The sequence below is a fragment of the Eublepharis macularius genome, chromosome 6 (assembly GCF_028583425.1).
Source record: "Eublepharis macularius isolate TG4126 chromosome 6, MPM_Emac_v1.0, whole genome shotgun sequence".
NCBI classification, from domain to species: domain Eukaryota; kingdom Metazoa; phylum Chordata; class Lepidosauria; order Squamata; family Eublepharidae; genus Eublepharis; species Eublepharis macularius.
In genome coordinates this window covers 46,457,622-46,480,843 of record NC_072795.1, presented here as the reverse complement: position 1 = coordinate 46,480,843, position 23,222 = coordinate 46,457,622, and the positions used below count along the sequence as shown (strand labels likewise).

The window sequence follows — 23,222 nt, the reverse complement described above, 5'->3', positions numbered from 1 at the left end:
TTGTCTAGTTTGACACAGGGGATATTATTTCCACTAAGTCAGTGAAGATGGCTCAGCGTGAACATTTTGTCATGAGCAGGACTGTAAAAAAAGTGCAGTCATAACTTATTATTAATAAGGGATCCCTAGAAAAAGTTTTGTGCAAATAAAATGCCACAGAATAGCACTGGGGAATACTGACAATTTAAAATTTGGGGTGGTTGATACCTGAGGTGAAAGAGACAGAGGCAGTTGACTATTTCTTTCTGACAATTAGATTCTTAGCCTTTTCTGGAAAATTCAGTAAATTATAGATGAGTTCACATGTATATGTTAATTACACAAAGAACCAGCAACATCAAGGGATGTCTTATATGTGTGAATGAGTGGTCACTAATCAAATACTACAGACATTTTAAATTTTCCATCACCTCAGAAACAATGGTTGGATCTAGAATTTGGACTTCACTGTCAGTAGCACAGAATTACCTTGCCTCCTTTTCCTGCTGCACCCCTCTAAACACCCTAAACTGCTGCTCCTGGGTGACATGGGAACGGCAGGAACGGCAGCAACAGCACAATGAATGAGTTTTTGGGATGAGAGTTGGAAAGGGGCAGAAATCACTGTTGCCATCCCCTTCCATTAATGGAAACTACCTTTGGATCCAATGAACGGAAAGAGCAAGGGCTCCACTGATGGAACAGTAATGCGGGACAATTTTGCTTGATACCTCTTTCTCTTTGCAGCACTGTGGATCCATGAGACTTTCCCAACTCCAAGCATCAACTTTTCAGGAATCACAGGTGCTACTGGGAAAGGTTAAAGCCCATGTGCATCTTCCATTCACAGTCTGCAGTATCTAAACCATTAATTTTCAGCAGAGGTAGCTTGAGTTCAGCTGTGAGTCATTATGCAACAAAGAATCAAGTAACACTGGTCAAAGGGAGGCAGATGGTAGATTGCAGCTGACCCATGGACCATTGATAACTTCTTTCAACTCAATCTGATCCAAGAAAGCACTTCTGATGTTCTTAACAAAGAGTGCATTCTCAGGAAGGCTTGAAACAGATAAGTATATATGTAATCTTAGCTGAATATTTATCCTTTCTCTACAAATTTAAAACATATCAGAAAGCCAGGGGGATTCAAATAATAACAATAATACAAGAATGAAGTCATCTAACCCTTGATGTAGATGCATGTGTGGATTCCACTAGAGCTAAGATGTCCAACTACCTGAAACAGATCGTGTCTGAGAGGAAGCAGGAGACTGAATAGCCCATCAAGAAACACTTTCATGAAATAAATCTATTAATTGCTATGAAAAAAAGTTTCTTCTTTCCTTAATAACTAAACTTAGACAAATTTGACTTGAGTAAGCCAGAATCCTTATGTAACAGAGAACTTTTGTATCCTGTCTAGGAAATGAAATTAGGACCAGCTGTTACTATGATGAACAATATTTTTTATCTTTCTTTAGGCTGAGAGGTTTCTGAGAAAACCATGGAATAAAGAATAGTGAGTGTATACAATCAGACACTGCAAGAGAAAAATCTGCCAACCATCCCCCCCCCTCCTACCCATATGTCAGTGTACAGGTTTGTGCAAATGTATATAGCTGCTCAGGGAGGAGATGAGGTTAGTCTATGTATTGCCTGAGAATCCAAGCCAAGCTAAAGATGCAGCTTAGTTGCAAAACTTTAAGAGTCTTACACAATATGCTCTTCTTATTCCAGTTTTTCCATGGGTGACTTTATTTTGGATAGAGTGCAGTGCAGACAGTGCACAGTGGACATCAGCTTTAGCCATCTGTTAGACCAATATAGGCAATATAAACATGTCTGCCTGGAATACAGAAGCAAAATTCAGGCTTATCTGCAGGCTTACTCTGCAGGAGTATACCGTATACCCTGCAGCTGTGGACAAGTTTACATCGGGACCACAAAGCGTAGCATCCAGACAAGAATAAAAGAACATGAAAGACACTGCAGACTTGGACAACCTGAAAAATCAGCAGTGGCTGAACATAGCCTAACTCAAACAGGGCACAGTATCTTATTCCAGGACACCAAAATACCGGACAACACTTCCAACTACTTTGTCAGACTGCACAGGGAAGCCATTGAAATTCACAAGCATAAGCAAAACTTCAACAGGAAAGAAGAAACCTTAAGAATGAACAGAGCATGGTTTCCAGTTCTGAAAAACACCAGGCTAACAAAGCACTCTATACTCGACAATAGCCCTGCAGAGAAGATTAGCACATCAAGCACCAATCCATATGCAAAAGAACCTCCTCAGGATACAGTGAAGCCTCCCTCCATTAGCATTCCACACCTTGGGAAACTCTTACAGGATGACTCAGCTCAACCCCACCCCTCCTGAGTAGATACAAATGACCTGCCAACATCTTTTCCACACTGTGACACTGAGAGATCTCTGTCTTTTGGTGCTACACCTCTGAAGATGCCAGCCACAGCTGCTGGCGAAACATCAGGAACTACAATGCCAAGACCATGGCAATACAGCCCAGAAAACCCACAACAACCATCGTTCTCCGGCTGTGAAAGCCTTCGACAATACATTGCACAAGAATTCTTCCTAATTCTGCACTTTAGCACAAATAAAGAAGATTGGCTGAAGGTCTGTAAATAAGGATAATACGAAATTGGAAACTGTGAGAACCCTCACATGTAACATGGCCTTCCTAACAGTCCTCTTCCATTGCCAGGCCAACAGTAGAGACAGATACGGTTTGCTGGAATTGGTAGTATGGACCATAATTTCCAACACCAAAGAAACCCCTGGATATACCTTACTTTAAAAGGGTTTTGCAAATTTGTTAAAGAACTTTTATTTAAACTTTGGCAAATTATGTTTAATCAAGATAGGAATGATCTGTTCCAAAGATACGAACAATTCTTCTTGATAAAATATGAAGAGGCTCTCTAAAAAAGACATATATTCCTTCTGAAAAGCTTAACATTAGAAGCAGGAAAACAAAAGTTCTTGGTCTAGTCTATAGGGTCTGATTGGATAAGCAGATCTTGATGACATCAGGTATTAAATGGGGTCTGTGAATAGTCCTTCTTTATAGGTTACACCCTGTCAGATAATACTTCTCACTTCAGTAGTATTAAAAGACGTTGGTTGTACTCAGATTCTTGCTAGCATCTCTAAGCGATTTACCAGACAAAGGCCTTACAAAAGGGACAACGTAATGCACCATGATAAGGATGATCTAAAAGGGAAGACTGGCCAACATTTATTGTAATCCAAAGGAAACTGTTATGAAGAATCAGATTTGCATCAGTGCTATGACACTGACCAGTTAATAAATCACCACTAAAGTATTCCACAGAGTACAAAAACTATTCACAGGATGAACACTTGGAGGTAAATCAACAGATATTAGTTCCTTGAATGGTTATACATAACAAGACACATATTATTTGTTGTGCAAAAAAGCCACGGTCAAACCTTTTCTGCTGTACTGGACGTTCCGGAGTTAGAGCTTGCATGTGAAATGGGGTGGGGGAGTACTATAAAGAAAATTAATAAAAGACTAAGGATAAAAGGAATTCCATTTCAAAACCAGAATGTTTTAAAAATCTGCAATCATTTCAAAATCCAAGTTACAGCTCCTATGAGAAAAAGTTCACTCTGAATGAAGAAGTATTGCTGAAAGGATGAAGTCTAATTTTAGAAAAGAAATGACTCAATATTCAGTTTCTTTATATGTTCCTATACTGATCCAGTAACATGGTGGGACAGGGTTACGCAAACATGGGGAGCATTCCTGTCAAGAAAATATTTCCAGCTAAATATCCCTAAACAAAGACCTTGCTTTGTTGTAACTAACACACACACAAAGATGGATATAATATATGGAAATATAGGGAATAATTTATGGAAATATATGGAAATAAGATGAGCCAAAATGGATTATTTTAAGATATTATTTATGAGATATATATTCTGCCATTCCTCCATCATGGAACTTAATGCTATGAGCACAGGATGGGAGGGAAGGGGTGGGATCTTCCATTCAGGCACTAACTGGACTCATACATGCTTCCCTTCAGTAAGATTGCTATCACAGGTCTTCAAGACTCATCTTGGACATCTTGTGAATTCATGATTAAAGGAAACATACCCCATTGAAAATAATATTTGCTAAAAGTTCTACTGACAAATTTAAGTAGGATATCTATTCTATCCCTTTTTTAATCTCTGTGGGCATTTCCTCAAATTGTTTTCATTTCTCCAAACATCTGCCCTAATTCTCTACCTCCGCTTGGCTTCTTTACCTTCTGCTCATCTTTCTGTCCATTTTACTTTTTAACTCAAGAGAATCTTTGGACTCCTCTTTCTACGGCTTCATTAATCTCATGTAACTTCACAGCTGTCAATAATGTTTCAATCATGTTTCAGAGTTGAAAGCTGTGAAGCAGTTCAGATATACTTTTCACTGAAATCGCTCTCCCACTGAAACACAGGTTATAAGGCTGAGTAAACAGTACAGATACGTACGTCTGACTCTGAAAGCAAGCCCTGGCTTTCCTCTGACAGCTGTATATGTTGCTGCCTCTAATTGCTTTCTTTCAGCAGTTGGGGTGAGCTCCGTTATTGCTGCAGGCTCGTTTACATAAACTTTGCCATTGAGAGTGACCCTTACTTCTTAAGTAGTATGGCAATTCTTGGACATTTATCATTTGGGTCTGTGTGTTTTCACGATTGTCAGGGCTAAAGTCAACAGTCCACTAAGGACAGCAGGCGGCTTGAAATAACAATCACCTGCTACTTTCTTTGTTTTGAATATGTGCAGATCTACTGAATAGTAACCAACAGGTATAAAAACAAATATACATCAGTGCCTTGTTGTCTAGTTACCTAAAATTTTAACTGGCTGGTAAGAACATAAGAAGAGCCCTGCTAGATCTGATCAGCATCACACAGTGACAACTGGTTGCCTCGAAGGACTAAAAAGGTGTTCCAACCTAACACTGCCTCTGAATATGGATATTCCTTCTTTCAACAAGGCTAGTAGCAACTGATAAGACTTGTTCTCCCAGTTATTTGGAGCCACTTCTGAGGTCTACCCCAAATCACATGATTTTGGCACTAAGAGATGTAAAATACGTTTTCCAACCACATTGGAGTAGTTCTGAAGCTTTTGCTTAGCAGAATCATTGCAAGAAGCTGAGAGATGCTCTGGCTGCTAATGTGACCACGTTGCCCCTGCCCCTGCTAAGCTCTCCTACATCACCACCAACCAGCTGCTGAGGTGGTGGTAACGCTGACTCTTTAAAGGAGCTTTCAGAGTGGTAGATGAGTTACTCAAAAGCAACAAACAAACAAAAGAGATTTTTCTACACCATGAAGTAGAGTTGCCAACTTTGGATTTGACGCTCCTGGACATATGGAAGGTAGAGTCTGGGTGTGGGGCATTTTAGGGAGGGGAGGGAGCTCAGTGGGCCATAATGCCATAAAGTCCACCCTCCAAAGCTGCCAGGGGAACTAATCTCTATAGATCAGTTGTCATTCTAGCACATCTACAGGCCCCACTTAGAGGCTTGCAACACTACTATGAACAGATTTATTGTCGTATAAGTCCTATGGAACTAGAATAAAACGCTTAGTCTTTAAAGGGCCACAAGACTCCTTTTGTTTTTACTAGTTTCTTTGTCATTTTTCCTGGCACAGAATCCTTCATACCAACCTGCCAAAAACGATTTGGCTACCTAATTCATAGTAAGGATTAAAGATCTTACTCAAAGGCAGTCAAATGTCACAGCTTTGCCAACTGCATAATAAAAACCTCCGTATGTCCAAGAATCACAATACATACTTTGGAAACATCATTTTTGTCCTTTAATATATATTGATATCTTCAGCAAGTGCAACATTAAACAGACTGCAGATTTTACAAGTGGACATAACTTTGTATTATTCCACTAAGGCTTCCTTTTCGAATCTGCCTGTGAGAACAGTGTGATTATAGCATCATCAGCCCACAAAAAGGAGTGTTTGCTGGAAAGGATTGTGCAGGTAGGGATATATATATATGTCTATATTTATGAAGGCTATGAAAGGCATGGTTAGCTTGGCCCAAGAAGTGAGCCTTCATACTAAAGAATTTTTTGGAATCACATAAAGCCTCCATTCCTAGGGTGTTGACAATCCATCTGTGTATATTGTGTATTTCGGTGTATCTAGGTCTTGTGTATATTAAGTATATTGTGTCTCTGAGGAAATCTTTTCATTTTGTATCTCCCTGTCACAGTCTTTTCCTCTGGGTGTAGCTGATTTTGAATTGGTATAACGAAAGGCTTATTTGCAGAGCTGCCAGCATTTTTCCTTTAACAGCAGAAATTAACATCAGCTAAACAAACAGAAATCAAGCAGGTGTAGCTATTCCAAATATGGAAGTAGTTGGAAAAGCTTCACCAAATAACTTCTGTGTACTGAGCTGATGTTAAATACAGAGCAGCAGGAAAAGAAAAGAACACTGTCAACCCAAGTTATATAAGAATAGCCGTCTTACCCCAAAATGAGGCAAAATTCATATTAGATCCTATACAGACTTGAATTCAATGGCAAGGCCAACTCAACCACTAGCTAAATGTAGGCAATCACCCAGGGTGCTAGATTGTGAAGGGCACTAAAAAGGAGAGAGGAGCTTCCTTTTCCCTGTGTGCCCTTCTCTCAGAGACTGAAGGAAAGCTGCCACCCATCATCTTTCTTTCCCTTCCTCTGCCTTCCCTTCTGTGATCCAGCTGGCATGCATACCTATCCCTCTCACAAAGACACTCAAACCCATCTCCCACATTTGCCCTGATGCTGGCTCATTCACTACGGCTGCTCAGGAGTGAGAACAAATCTCACCAACCCAACAGGCAGGTTGACCTTGCTAGGACTGCCAAATCTGAGTTGGGAAATTTCTGGGGTGGACCCTGGGGAGGACAGCATTTGGGGAGGGACCTCAGCAGAGGATAATGCCATACATGCCTCCCTCCAAAGCAGCCATTTTGTCCAGGGGAACTGATTTCTGTCACTGGGTGATCAGTTGTAGTTCCAGGAGATCTTCAGGCCCCACCTGATGGTTGGCAGCCCTAGCCTTGCTGATTCTAGACAGCCATACTTAAGTGGAAGCTTGGGGTTAACTTGTTTCTAATATCTCCATATCTGTTGACTCTGGTCTTCTGTAGCTGCCATGGTGGAACATGGATTTTAAAGAACTTACCTATTTTTATTTTACTTGTTCTTTTTGAATGCCTGGTAAATGAATAATTCTTTCTAGACTCATTTTTTTATCTCTATCAAATGGAAGGTGTGGTGGTGGTCACAGTTTTCCTAGAGCATCAAAAAAAACCCTTGGGTCCAACTTGTTCATCTAAATTGCTCTGTCTCCTAGCATCTGTTAAAATTTCAACCTCAGAAAAGACTGGCTTTTTTGAATTTTTTTTTAGTACATGCTGAAATAAATCTCAGGAAAATAAAGTGGAAAAAGTCATACACAGTTTCATGTCATAGTCATATGCTATTCTGTTTGCGTGTGTGCATAAGAATGTGCACGCACATCATCTTGTGACTTTGTATTGTATTGTATCAGCTTGCCACTCAAGACTCTTTCTGGATATAGAATTAAGACACTATTTAAAGAGGAAAACAAAGTCCATGCAAATGTTTTTATACAAAAATGCAAACAGCTATGGGAGAGCTTGAACCACAAACAACCTGTTCTTTGTATAAATAATCATTTACATCTACTGGGAGACCTCTTGCAGATTCGGAATGCAGCTGAAACTGCAGTTTGGGGGAAGTACAGCTCTCAACACATCCTTTATTTCAAGCAGACATCAACCTGAATTGGATGAATATTCTGAAACATAACATTGGTAAGATTAAAACACTCAGACCTTTATCTAGCCCTTGTCCTTGGAAACAAGATAAGGACAACATTATTTCCATTTGCATTTTTACAACAGTGACACAGCCCTGGTGAAATCCATGTTGAGTTTCCACTGTAGATTGCTCATCATTTCATTATGCTTCATTATGTTGATAACTGTCAGAAAGCATTAGAAGCAGGGGTTTTGAGTAATAGGGCTGAAATGGTAATCTAAAAACAATATACTTTCTGTAGAAAATACAGCAGTGGGCTAAATTCAATTATAAGGGGTGAATGCAAAGACAATCTATCTGATGCTTGCAGTTTAAAATGAGGCCCTTTTCGATTTTATGATAATCTGAAGTGGAAATGGAAGATTCTAAATAGGACACCAATATTGTATCACTTTATGAAAAAAAAACTGGCATTGTTAGCTTAAACTCTTCATCTGTAAAAACATCTCGAAGGCAGCAGTTTTAGCAACATTAAATACACGATATCAATCAACTTCTTTGAATTTATCGAGAGACAAAATTATCCATCATCTTTTACTGAAGTGAAACACATAAAATGTTGTTTCAAGGGAAGAATTCCCCTCAAAACTGAAAATTCTAAAAAGCACATTGTTTTGGGGGGGAGGGGAGAGAACAAAGGTTTGATGAGTGAGTATACATGCTGCTCCTCAATGCAATAATTTACGTACTAAATTTTTATCTCATCCCTCATTCAAGAATGTGTGATCTAGTTAGTGAGCCAGCCACTTGGCATATCCAGAATGTCAACCCTTTATGACACTCAAATATTTTCTCTGTAATGATATCACTTCAGATATTTCGTCTCCTAAGGAATCTAAATCAAGACACACAGGAGTGGGCATGCAGCTGCCAGCAAACCAGTCAGGCAGTCCCTCATTACCAATGTTGTCCCAAGAGGTAGTCAGGGAGGCCCTTCCTGAACAATGAAGAATAATATCCACAAATGAAAAAAGACCATGCTGCAAATTGGGGCCACTATCTGCCAACCTTTACCATCACTATTCAACATTCCTTAATCTGAGTCTCTCCAGCTTCAACTATGGTCATTGATTTATAATGAGGAACTACTAGTATGATGTTCTAAGTGGATAATAGTTGGGATTCTGTCCCACAGAATCCACTTCACACACGGACTAAGAGAAGTCTCCAAGGGTATCAGCTAAACTACCAAGAGATACCACGGGCCCCTAGGCATAGATTTTCATTGTCTCCCACCCCTCACACAAGAACTGAGAAGAACACACACGTACGTGCTTATCAGTAACAGCAACTATCTTTCAGCAGCACCTTGTTTCAACTTAGGCCTCTGGAATTTTGTACTCCTAATTATTCCTTTCCCTAACCTGGACAACCCAGACTAGCCCACAAATATCATCAGATCTCAGAAGCTAAGATGAGTCAGCCCTGATTAACATTCGGATGGCAGACCTCCAAAGAAGTCCAGGGTCCTACAGAGAGTAAGGTTGCCCGAGGGGGTCCAGAAGAAAATCTTGAAGGCAGCTGCTTTAGCAACATTAAATATATAACAATAATATCAATCAATCAGGGCCGGATCAAGGGGGGGATAGGGGGAGGTAGTCTGCCCCCAGCGCCTCCAAAGAGGGGGCACCAGGTGCAGCTGCCAGCTGCCGGGAGCGTGCCGGCGACAGTACGGGCGGCTGAGCAGCCGCCCGCACAATTTGCCTGCCCCACAGGACAGGGAGCACACGGCAAGCTGGCCACCCTCGCAGCTGGGCAGGCAAATAACATGTAGGGCTGGGAGCCCACCCGCGCTACTCGCCTGCCCAACTAAGGGGGCGGCTGAGATAGGGGGGATAGGGGGAGGTAGTCTGCCCCCAGTGCCTCCAAAGAGGGGGAACCAGGCACAAAGAGGGGGCACCAGGCGCAGGTGCCAGTCGCTGGGAGCGTGCCGGCGGCAGCGCGGGTGGCTGAGCAGCCGCCCGCACAATTTGCCTGCCCCACAGGACAGGGAACACACGGCAAGCTGGCCGCCCTCACAGCCGGGCAGGCAAATAACACGTAGGGCTGGGAGCCCGCCTGCGCTACTCGCCTGCCCAACTAAGGGGGCGGCTGGCTTGCTACACGCTCCCTGTCCTGCTTGGCAAGCGAGTGGCATGGAGGGCTGGGAGGCTGCCCACGCCATTCGCCTGCCCCGCAGGACAGGGAGTGTGCAGCAAGCTGGCCGCCCTCTCAGCCGGGCAGGCAAATGACACGGAGGGCTGGGATGCCGCCCGCGCCACTTGCCTGCCCCACTGAGGGGGCGACAGGCTTGCCATGCGCTCCCTGTCCTGCTGGGCAAGTGAGTAGCACGGAGGGCTGTGAGGCCGCCTGCACCATTCGCCTGCCACGCAGGTCAGGGAGCACGTGGCAAGCCTGCCGCCCCCTCAGCGGGGCAGGTGAGTGGCACAGGTGGCCTCCCAGCCACCCGCGCTGCCACCGCTCAGCTGGTGGCACGCCTGCCCTACGTGATGACATCACAGAAGTGATGTCATCACGCAGCGCTGGGAGCACGCAAGCGTGCACCATGCACGCAAGGGCGGCCGGACTTGGGTTGTCCCAGGCGCCAACAACTCTAGATCCGGTCCTGCAATCAATTGCTCTTTCTTTGAATTCATGAAGAGACCAAATTATTCAGCACTTACTTCTTAATTTTTACTTTCCCATCCTGTCAAAAATGCAGTATACTTACTTTCCCGTGCTAAGCAGACATGACACTTTTTGTTTGTTTTCAGTCTCACAGCATATACACCATAAGCCTATCAACCTTAATATTCCTTTTTACTGATTATACATGGAGATGCGTGAAATATCTACCACACGGTGTTCCATATATATGAGCCTATCTGAGCAAAAGAGTAAAATAAAATACTACTGGTCAAATTGTCTCATAAGATTTAGCATTTTTTAAAAAGGTAGTCTTGAGCCAAGTTTTTGATTCTGGTCATGTTAGTAATTTATAGAAGGTATGCAGTGCATTTTTAAACCAGTGCATAAAAATTAAGTGTGCAATTTTCATAATTTGTCATGGGGATTGTATAAGAAGGTGGGGGAAGAGCTCTGTTTCCTCCAGGGTTTAAATGGAACAATACTGAAACCTACCTGTCCTAGCCTGGTGAGTGAAGTTGCAAAACCAGGGAGGGTAGCTATTATTGCTGTTAAATGAATCACTACCGAGGAACAATGATATACAGAAAGAGATCTGTCAATGTTAATAATTACAACGAATAATTAGCAACGAAAACACCTTCCTTCTCCTCACAAAACTGGAAAGAGAACAATTTTCTGTCCACTCCAGGTGTTTTCCCCTAAATTACCCAATGCTACTTTTTCACCTGGCCTAATAGTGAACAGAAACCTGATTTTACAAGCCAATGGAGCAGAGTGTATGTTTTTGCTAGAAGCCTGGGTCTCAGATTCTACATTTTATTTCTTCATTAGGAGGCCGTCACACTGAGCAATTACTAAATGCAAGGCTGAATGAGACTACTGGGGTTAGAGAGAGCATAATGAACAAAGAAGGTGCTTGACTGAATTGGGTTTATCACCTGGTTTAGCCAACTGGTAAGGAGAACTGAAATTATTTGAAAAACCCTCTGTTTGTTTGTGTTCTTCTCCATCTCCCCTTGTTAAAAAAGTCAAGCCATCCAGGAAGTTTCCACTTGAGCAGTTCCTCAAAAAGTAGACATTTTCCATTACCCATATACTTAAAAACTTAAAATTTATATATATATATATATTGTCTTGTATGTATTTATGGTTTTCACATGCCTAAAGACTTCTATTGTTTTAAGATTTTTGAGGAAGACAGGCATTTTAGAGCTGTGCAACAACTTCAGCCTGGCGCTGTTTGATGCATGTGTCCTGGAAGCCGTTTTCCCTTTTAAAATGCGGTAAAACATCTATGCTGTGTTTTCCATGACGAAGACCCGGACAAACTAGGCAACAAAACAGAGTCTTGAGAGCACAAAAAATCTGAAAATGGGATGTAGTATATCAGTGACAGGTTAAAATGTAGTAGAGCCACCCTGCTTGTCAAACCCACATTAATTTATTCATACATGCAAAAGTATCTATATACAAATAGATTTTCAGATGACTTCTGACATGCTTGTAGTCGGAAAGTAGACTGGCAGAATTCAGAAGCTTCATGACAAACTGAGAAACCTAAACATCAGGACAGGAGTTTCCCCATTATCACAGGCCTTCACAATACTGCTGTGATAATGCTACACAAGAGACTTAAGGTATATCTATATCAAAACCGACTCTCGGTACTTGTGCTACACTTTGTTTTGCTTCTCAAACAAGGAAACTGGAGAACTGTAGCTCTATGAAGACAGAAAATCAGAACAAAAGAGATTACAAAGAAAAATCCACTTTGGCCACAGCTTGCTTTAAGAGAAATGCTTCTTCCAACACCAAGTCACAAGTGTGGGATCTTGTTTCTAGAGAAATATCCAATCGCAAGGATGGACTGCATTCAGATATCAAGATAACCTCTGTCTGTGACAGGGACTAATGCAGCTGTTGTGATGCTTGTGTGCAATCACTTTACTCAACAGAAATGTTAGAGAAACCTTCATTATTTAAGATTTTTAGTCAACACATGCGCTTTTCATGAGATCATACGAGAATCTCTGCCTGCTGGGGTCAAGAAGTTAGTTAGGATGCTTGTGTGGGAAATGACACTTCACTCTAGTTATCTGTGAAAAGATTTACTGGTTTGCAAACTGAATGTTTAACCCTGTGAACTCCCACAGGCTAATGTAAACCCCGCTGACCTTGATAGCCCAGGCAAGCCCAACCTCATCAGAAATTAAGCTGGGTCAGCCTTGGTTAGTGACTGGATGGGAGACCTCCAAAGAAGACCAAGGTCACTTTGTAAAGGGAGGCAATGGCAAACCACCCCTGTAGCTTTAACTGGAAAACCCCAGCAGGTATTGCCATAAGTTAGCTACAACTTGATGCACTCTCCATCCAAACCAATGTCAAACCTCCTTTCCTGATAGTCAAAAGGTTGAAGAAACAGTTTTTTCCTCCTATATTCCCTCCAGTCTACAGAGGTAAACAAGATAGCAATTTGTATGCTAATAGTGGAAAAAGAAAGCAAAAGTCTATGATCGGATACACTTAGAAGCTGTATCAGGGCTACCTGCTAGAATTTTCTAATTCTGGTCATTCTGCACTGGGAAACAGTGGAGTGGTCGTTGAGACTAATAAGTGAGATACCCAAGGTTTTCCATGTGTACACAAGTGTTTTGGAGTAGAAGATGATTCTTAATTTGGAGAGCAATCTGGAGTCCAATTTATCAGTCAAATGTGACTAAGGCTACTTGCCTGTGTAAACCGTTTTGGCTGTGGGTTTTTGGTGCCATTTCAGACTCAACTATTTTGGTTACCAGTTGCTAACAGATTTTTTTAACCTTTTCACACAAAGCCATTTGTGTCCCATTTACAATGTAGGATCAAGTTGGGATTTTTGAAAACTCCTTTCTCTTTTTCTTCGAGTGTTCTGTGCATTTCTGATTTGCTTCAGAAGACTGCTTGAAATGTCTGTGGTGCTTCTGAAAGTGCCACACTTTTAATTTTCTGCCCATTTCCAGCATGTTCTTTTCCATTTTTTAAACAAATTGATACAGATTTTCGATATAGTGCTGTATCTGTATATCAGTATATTGCAAAAATTGGAACTTTAAAAAATTATATGCAACAACAGAAAAAGTGGCATGGTTTGAAAGGAACACAGCACTTCACATACGGTTCATAAAAACCCGACACTCAGAAACATGGGGGTTAGGATGGCCACTTTTGTTTTCCATGTTTATCTCATAAAACCTTTAGGCCTCAGAGGTGTCTCCCTCTGGTTTTATAAAAACAAAGTAGAATGGGAACCTATTTTTCCCAATTTGAGAAGATCTCCCAATAAACGGCAAGGTTGATACACAGGAAGGATCCCTTCAAAGTCCCTGAGCCTGCCCTAAAGGTCCTTTAGAATTTACCTTCAGATAAGATGCATTCAGATTTCAGAAATTTGTTGTTTGGAACACTGCAGTAATCCAAGGTAGCTAGGGCTAATGTATGAGACACAAAAATCAAGAGGAAGCCTTCTCAGTGATTGCAGAGGATCTGACATAACTTACGGGATCAGCATTCTAAGAGCCAGCTAGGAGATCCTGGCAAAAGACCAATTTTTGATGGGCAGTTTGATGCAGACTTCCAAATCAAAATCATGGAGTGGCATCCAAAGACCTTTCGAAAAGCAGTGAAAATTACCATGTAAATAAAAGCTTTCAGCACAGCTGTTGCCACAACAGGAAGGCAAGCCTCTCATGAGAAAAGCTACTGTAGATAAGCAGATGTCTTGAATGGGGCTATGGAACCAGGCGAGTAATGCTTTATTTGGCTTGAAAAACTTCTCAGTTCAGTTGAAAAACTAGGGGTAGGTGACAACAGTAAGAAGTTTAGGATGAAAAATGCCACTTAAGTGTGACTAAATTGTCTGCAAAAAATATAACTAATTTTTAAAGAGTAGAACAAAGCTTTATAAGTGCTGAAATGGTGGTCTACCCAAACTAGGATCCGAATTATACATTACAGGTAACATGCGATCACCATGGGGAGTTGAGGTCAGAGAGTCTAGCTCAGAGAGGCAGAAAGGAGAGATGATCTGGGCAACTGAACAATAACAATGGCAGAGAAGTAGGTGTTCTAAAATGCACATGGAAGCACAAGCTAGTATTACAGTCAACAGGTCAGACTCATGAAGAGAAAAAAGAGAAAAAAGAAGAAAATAGATTATCTAGTTGGCTTCAATCAGCAACAGCCATTGGACAGCAAGCACCAGTTAGGAAAAGGGGGAGGCCAAGGTTTCTCTGTTGTTCTTGATCTGCAAGAGAAGCATTATTCTGTTTCTCGGAGCTGAAACCTCTAATATGACAAAATATTCCAAAGAACAATGAGCACTGGGGGCTGGCTGAGATCCCACCAAGACATGCAAGTTTCAGTCGTTAATGCTCTAGGAAAGCCAAAGAGCCAGTATAGTGCCTAGAGAAAGAAAATCAATCGAATTATAACTAACCTAATTGAGAGGCTGGTAAATTAACAAATTTGAAGGAAGTGAATGTTCAGGGAAACTTCCCTGATTTCTTTCAGTACCAACAAAGTGCTGCCTGAAGAAATGAAAAATGGCATACAGCCCTTTGATATTTTCTATTTTAAAATCAGAGCTTATTTTCTAAGTTAGACATTGACACAGAGTGTGCTGCATTGATACAGTACAAATATGGAGAACACCCTATTAAGCATGGACCCCCAGAAGCTATCGAATGAAAAATAGGAAGTTGCTCTGCAGGATGATCAATAAAACACACCAGCAAGCAATAACTGAACCACATTATCAATTCTTTGCATTAACTTATAAGAAAGAAAGTTCAGGGGGAAAGTCACAAGACAACACTAGGTGTTGCATGGATTACAGAAAATAAAACGGTCACTATAATGGATTCTTTTATCCTTTACCTCAAATAGATAACAAAACACTGATTTCACAGGAGGGCTTGCCCTGTGTCTGCTAAGATCATGATCTTTGGCTTACAGAGGGCTTGGAGAAGCCAGTGACTTATAGTAATTAGGTAATACACCGGTACACTTGAAAACATCTGAGCAAGAACTGGTACATTCACAGCCTGTCTGTGATAATATTGAAAAATACCACATTGAAACTGCACCCAACTAAATGGGAGCCATTCCAAAAGCAGTTTACATGGCAAGGCCATCAGTTTACATGAGAGTTAGTGTGGTGTTGTGGTTAGAGTATCAGATTAGGATTAGACATGGGCACAAACAGGGAAAAAACCGAACAGGCTGTTTGTTGTTCGTTCCCGACGGCGCCAGAGCAGCCCCCTGAGCACTAAGAGAACCCATATTCACAGAGAATGTGCAGCAGGCTCTTCTCCAGCCATCACCCATGTTTGGTCAAGATTGCAGTATGGCTCTTTGATACCCCCAGGAAACTCCCATTCAACACAAATGGAGCCACCTTCCCCAGTTCACTTTGGCCCCGTTCAGTGGTCCTGAAGGTGGACCACCTCCCTCTCAGGGATGGGGGATTCTGGCCACTGGTCGGTGGCACCCCCCATGTGCCTGCATGCCAGGCCTCTGCGCAGGAGGAAAATTATCTGCTCATGCAGCAAGGTGGGTGAGGCCTGCAGCCGCCGGGCCTGCCGGGCTCGGGGACTGCCTCCCTTCTCAAGGGCAGGGGGTCTGGCCGCTCACCAGCAGCATCCCCCATGTGCCCGCCCACCAAGACTCCGGGTCGGAGACCGACAAATTATTCGCTCATGCAGCATGGTGGTTGATGACTGCGGCCGCCGGGCCTGGAGGGCTCGAGGAGGTGGTGTCGGGCTGCCTCCCCTCTCAGGGGCAGGGGGTCTGGCTTCTCGCCGGCAGCACCCCCCATGTACCTGCCCTCCAAGCCTCTGGATAAGAGACCGAAAAATTATCAGCTCACGCAGTAAGGTGGGTGGGGACTATGGCCGCCAGGCCTGGCAGTCTCATGGAGGCAGTGGTGGGCCACATCCCCCTTGGGGGCGGGGGGTCTGGCCACTCGTCAGCAGCACCCCCATGTGGCCACCCGCCAGTCCTCCCAGTCAGAGGCCTGCCAGGCCTCTGGGTCAGAGGCCAACAAATTATCCACTTATGCAGCAAGTTGGTTGATAACTGCGGCCACCGGGCCTGGCGGGCTCAGGGCAGCAGTGGTGGGCCACCTCCCCTCTTGGGGGTGGGGGGTCTGGCCACTCGCCGACGGCACCCGACATGTGCCCGCCAGGCCTCCCGGAGGGTACCTTCCGGAAAGTATAGAAAGTGGGTGATGTTGTTGGCCACTGAAGACCAAAATGACCCAGCCACAGTCTGCTAAGAAAATCCTCCAGCAAGACAATTTGGCGTATGTGGACGCCGCGTACACACGAACCCACAATCTGGAGGGTACCTTCCGGAAAGTATAGAAGGTGGGTGATGTTGTTGGCCACTGAAGACCAAAATGACCCAGCCACAGTCTGCTAAGAAAATCCTCCAGCAAGACAATTTGGCGTATGTGGACGCCGCGTACACACGGATCCACAATCTGGAGGGTCGGACACCGATGTACGTCCACCAGATTGGGTACTTCATGACATCATGGCCAATAGTGTTGTCTGCTCCTTGAGTGGTGTACAGTCCGGACAAAGCACACCAGGTGGACATGCATGGAACACTGGACGCCCCTCCAGTGTTGAAGCAGAGGCTGCCTCCAAGATGACCCACCATCCTGCCTTCACGGAAAGGAAGTGAGTCATGTGCCATGGCGGGAGCAATTCCCCCTGGTCAGAGGGGAGAGCCGGTGCCATGGGCAGGGGGCACTGTGTTGCACTACCACATGCACAACAGAAGCTGAGATGGCCCTGTTGCTCAGGCGGCACCAGCAGAAACCAAACACGTTCTTGCATTCGCAGAAAGGACAGGACAGATAAGAGACGTCCCCTGAGGGTTGGTGTGGTTCCACTCCACTGCTGGCTGAAAGTGAAAGCCAGAACTTGGAGTGCAGTGCCCTTTTATAAGCAGAGGTCTCATTGAGAAATGCAGAAAGTCTGTGGTTGGCAGTCAGAACTGCCTAACAGGGTTTACAGGAATGAGATTGGAGTTGCCATGGCCACAGAACACCCCCCTCCTCCCTCCCTGCTGTCTGCTCCCACATTACCGATTGTAACCAATTTGCAACTCCACACTTGGAAGGAAGACCTGCCCATTAAGCTAAGTTGGGCTTTGATTGGGGCATCCGAGACAACAGAAGGAGTGCAGATAGAGTTCAGGCAGTCCCTCCCTCCGTTGCTAAGGCAATTGATTGAAGGCGCCTGAAAGTCTGGCTTCCCGAATGGCAGCCGAATGCAACGAATGAGGCTTGCGATGACCACCTGTTCAGCTGTAGCGTCTCACAAACGGCCCATTCGCGAGCAGCCGAGCATCCTGTTCGTTGTTTTTTTCTGTTCGTAATACTTTTCATGCCCATGTCTAATTAGGATCTGTGAGACCAATGTTTGAATCCTCACTCTGGCATGGGCTCAATCAGCCGCAACTCAGGAGGAGGCAATGGGTGAGTATATGTTTATCGTCATCACTTCTACACAGAGCTACTTTGCTCAGTTTGTTCTTTTTAATGTCCCAATCAACCTCTTATTCAAAGCCATTCATAGCAAGAGCTTTGTTTGCATTTAATTCAGCCCTAAGCGTAAGAGGACTGTGTTGCAAGGAAATGCTTCAAAGAGATGTTCTGATAAAGGGATAGGGACTGAAGACTATACTACTGCGTGCTGTCTGTTACTGTAATGTACTCCTACTGGGTTATTTCCAAGTCATTTAATATGTCATGTTAAATTGCTTATTGTTTCAGCTGTGCATCAGGTTTCTGCTTGTTTTCAGATTTCTACAATGTATGCCCAATTACTGAATGTTCCTGCTGTTGATTGTATTGAATTACACTGTATAATCCTCCTTGAGTCTCAGTGAGAAAGGGGGACTCTAAGTAATGCAAACAAACAAACAAAGTAGCTGAAAATCTCTCTTGATATTCACTATCATACCAACAAATGACTCAAACACATTATTATAGCATAGTAGTTAGAGCGTAGGATCTGGGAGATCCAAGATTGAATCCTACTCTGCCATGGAAGCTTGCTGGGTGACCTTGGGCCAGTAACACACTCCCAGCCTAACTTACATCACAGGGTTGTTGTGAGGATAAAATAGAGAAGCAAAGAAAAATATAAGCCACTTGGGGTCTCCATTGAGGAGAAAGGACAAGGTATAACTGAAATACATAAATAAATAACATGAAGTGTTTACATTTTGCTTAGTTTGTGGGAGTGATCTTGTGAACACTTGGGACACGTCCAAACAATAATGATACCTCCTATAGTTATAGTTTTTGATATGCTGGCAAAGCATTCAACAAGACAAGTCAACATGTAAGGATTCTACAACAGGCTCATTGCTGAAACACCACTTTCATTTCCCCAATTGCAAATCTTCAAAGCAGTCACACAGTCTGAACAGCCCAAAGACATAGGAAACCTATTGTCAGAGCTGCCATAAATCAGCCATTACCTTCAGTTTCCTTCAGAACTTTTTCCTTCCAATGTTCCAATTAAATCTCAGAAATGTAAAGCTACAACTACGCCTCATTATGCCAACAGAGTGCAGCTCTGAGGCTCCTCCACTGGTACCAAAGCAAAAACAATACAAAATAAAAACTGGAAGCAGAGCCTCTTATTCTCTCTGTTGACCTACATACTTGTCACTTAATTGCAAACTCCATTTTTTCCGTTGTGTACCAGGAGAGGGGACCCAGTATTGACATGTTGTGTTGACTTGTTTAAAAAAGAATTGTTACTGAATGTTCCTGTCACCAACAAGACACATTTCATAGCAGGATGCACATCTCCAGGGAGTGTTTCATGTATAAATTATTGAGGCAGCTAGAGGAAGAAGGGAAGGGAAATTAATAAATAAAGGACTCTGACTTACGAGTACAGGGCATGGAGGCAGCATCGTTTTCTGCTCGAAAAAAGCCTGGGTCGCAGGTGCAAGAGGTAGCGCCATCCCAGATGGAGAAGCTGTGAGGCGGGCATTTAGCACAGGCAACATCTGTCGAAAGGGCCTTGTAGTATCCAATCTTGCAAGCTTGGGGGGGAAAAACAGGAAGGAAAAATGTTATTGCGGTATAGGGCTTGATAATAAATTGCGAACTCATTTATTTGGTATCCAGACTTGGGAAGGGGGGGAGGTTGTCATTTTTTAAAAAGGAGCAAATGATGTCCATTTAGCCCCAGGAGAGAAATTAACCAGCCAACAAGCATTTGATTGCTAGCTCTCCAACTGAGGAAGGCAATTTTTAATTCTGATGAGAACCTCTTAACAAGCTGGCCTGGAGAGCTTACGACAGCACCTATAAGCATGCCCATGTAGCAACTTGGTTGGAAAATCTGTCTCATTTTATTTCTCGGCATGGGTTTGCTATGCAAGCCTCACTTCCTTGCTTCCCACCTGCAGACACTCACACATTGCAGTAAACAGGGTGCAGTTGTTTAATTCCATGACCACTTCAGGAAGGCAGCTGATGGTATGACACTGCCAATTTTTGAGACAGAACGAAGTAGACCCCACTGTGATTGGCAGCCAACTTTAGTCTAACATGTACGGAAATGGCAATTCTCCCTTCTGGCAAGGCCAGATTAATTTGCCTTCCTCTCCCCATGGGATGAAATCAACATGTTTTCCCCCCTTCTTAGAGTTGAAGCATACCAGTGACTGCACTCTTTAATACACAGTCCCCATGTGCAGTTGGCAAGCATTCAGTGACATCACCTTCATAAACATGGTGCTTACATGGATGGCTACCTTTACATCATTTGGATTTTAAAATCTTCAAGGTATCATTATGAACAAGCATGTCCTCCAAGAAGTTTTGGCCAAGGCTAAAGATAAAAAGTCATTCAACACCACCAAATCCTGAGAACAGAGAAAGCATCCAGGCAGTTTTATAAAGTACAAAGAGCAAAGAAGGGAGTGTTACTGCTAATATTTACAGCATGATTCACTTTCCCGTCTCTTAATTTATCACCTAGTTGGTCTTTAGAGTTCCCTTGCTCTTGCTTGCACGCCTCCAGAAATCGACATGCATTCGCTTTCAGTTTTACTCCCACTCATTCCACAGGTTTTTATGTGATTTAATTTCTTTATTTCCCCCCTTTTATGATGCACTTGTAGGAGCTGAGGGGTTTTGCAACATATCTGTAAAGGAGCAAGTCACTTCGCCCTTATTAACTGAGGCCATTTATGGAATCTCCTTAACGAGTCCGAACTTTACGAAGTGTGGTGCAGCATCCATAAAAATCACGGTGAGATCAATCTTGCCCATCTTCACCTGTCACTGGACCAAGAAATCTTATAAAAGCACATAGCTCTGGTGGCTGAGATTTATGCTTTCAGAGTTTACACACATCTGATAATTAGATAGGGTTCAACTTGCTAGGTGCTTTCTAGCTACGCTTCAGATGGCCTTGAGGTTTTGATTACAGCCAGAAACCACAACACTGGCAAAGGAGATATGGCAGAGTCAAGCGCAACCTCCCTGCATCAAACACAATTAGCTCCTGAACACGAATGTACTGCCCATCATTCAGGAAGCTCAGTGACCTCAGACAAATCTGAATAATGAGAAGGGGTCTCCGGATCAGAGGAGCAGCAAAGAACAAACAAAATCATTTTGTATCTCTTAATTCCTCTCTTTCACCCTAACTTACCTCACAGGTTTGTTGTGAGGATAAAATGGAGAAAGGGAGAATGATGTAAACTGCTTTGGGTCCCCACTGAGGTGAAAATTGGGAATAAACATTTATATTAATTAATTAAAATCATTATAATAATCAAAAGTGGTTTTGTAAAAATATTTGAATATTTACTGTGTTACATTTTTTAAATAAAATCCTACAGTGCTTATCAACAATTTAGCAGTTAAAACCAGATAGAACCAGTATAGTTTTCTCTCACTGGAGAGAAAAGTTGGATACAAATGAACTAAATAAATAAGATGGCTTTTAGCTCAATGACAATTTAGTAAATGTTAGCATGTGTAGAAACGGAGGCTGCAGTTCTGGGTTTATTTTGGAGGTGGAGACTGGGGAAGGCAGGGTTTGGGGAGGTGTGAAAGCTCAGCAGATTATAAAGCCATAGACTCTGCCCTCCGAAGCAACTATTTTATCCAGGGGAACTCTCTCTTTAGTCTGGAGGTCAGTTGTAATTCCAGCCCCCCCCCTTTCCTGGAGGTTGGCAACCCTATTCAAACCTTGAACCAATAGCCTGGTTTGTCATGCTAATTGATAAAAATTCCATACATAAGCAACAGGAAGCAGAAAGGTTATGGTAAACAATTTCTGTAGACATTAGATGCAATTTATTTTACACGGAAATTGTGTTTACCTTAGAGAATCAGTTACGAATGAGGTGTTTTCTTTAAATACTTGCTTTGATAAGTAGGTTCAGGTTCAGCTTGTATTTACAGGATAAATATGTATGTGTGCATGTGTGTGTGTAATTATTATTATTATTATTATTGAATATAAATTACTGCTTTATCTGTTGTTTTCAGCTGTGTATTTTTTCTTTAAAAACCAGGAATATTTGCTCCAGGACAACTAAAAACCAAATTCTTCTAATTAGAAAATTTCATTGTTGAGTGTCTATTAGGAAGGCAGCAAAGTGGAGCTGCCTGCAGGCATAGTTAGGATTTCTGCATCCTTGGGGACATCCCAAGTATACAGAAAAATGCTAGTATGTACATTAAAAACCTCTTGCAAAACACCCGCTGAGGACTGAGCATGCTCAGCAATTTCAGAATGTTGAGAGCAGCTGAGAGTGAGCTAAAGTGAGAGAAGGAGAACAGACGTGATTGGAGAAACTGGCCTCTTCAAGCCCGTAAGAGTTTATGTTGCCATGGCTCCAGATAAAAAATGTGACTCCAGATAAGAAATTTCCTAATTGCTTATTCCCCATCCAACAAATAATTGTGCACAGTTCTGCAGCTTCTGTTTTCATAAAATAAAAACTGAGATTCTGAAAAATGGTCATAAAAGCCTGAAGAATTTGGACCAAACTATGATGGCATAGCAGTACTGAGACTGCCTTTAGTTGGAATGGATTCAGCCTAGATATGAGCACAGACCGGGAAAACCCCACAGACCGCTGACCCGCGGTCCATCGCATTTCATGGACCATTCATGGACCCACCCTGGTTCGTGGACCAGTTCACCAGTCTGTGGTCCGTCACTTCCAGGGGCCCTGGGATCGCTGGCTTCACACTCAGATGCCAAACTCACAGCAAGTCTTCAGCAGGCTGTCTTCCAGCCACACTCCAAGTTTGGCCAAGATTGCAGTTCAGATGTCCGAGTTACAGGCCCCCATAGCGGCCACCCCCAGGAAACTTCCAGTACATAGAGCCTCTAACTCCAATTGACTTGCATCACCAAAAAGTTGAAATGAAAACGTGGGATGGAATTGGAGAATCTTCCTCTGAGAATGGAATGATGGCCCCCAGAGTGGAAGGACAGTTCCTGGAAGCAGAAAACTTGCTCCGGGGCTGGAATGGGGAAGGAGAGAAGTAGTCTTTAAGGGAACAGTTAAGATGTTTTTTGGGAGACAGCAGGAGGAATATTCTTTTAAAGGACATGAGAACAGAGACAATCTATGAGAGGAGGTTAAATTTGGGAGGAGGGAGTGAATG

The 23,222-nt window shown here is 42.9% G+C and overlaps 1 protein-coding gene across 1 annotated transcript in view; it reads right to left on the bottom strand.

The window, feature by feature from the left end:
• EPHA4 (EPH receptor A4) overlaps window positions 1-23,222 on the bottom strand; it is a 184,667-nt gene that overhangs the window by 89,665 nt on the left and 71,780 nt on the right. Inside the window, exon 4 of the mRNA XM_054982282.1 lies at window positions 19,469-19,624. Within this exon, the coding sequence (XP_054838257.1) occupies window positions 19,469-19,624 (156 nt within the window). The remainder of the gene's footprint in view (window positions 1-19,468; window positions 19,625-23,222) is intronic.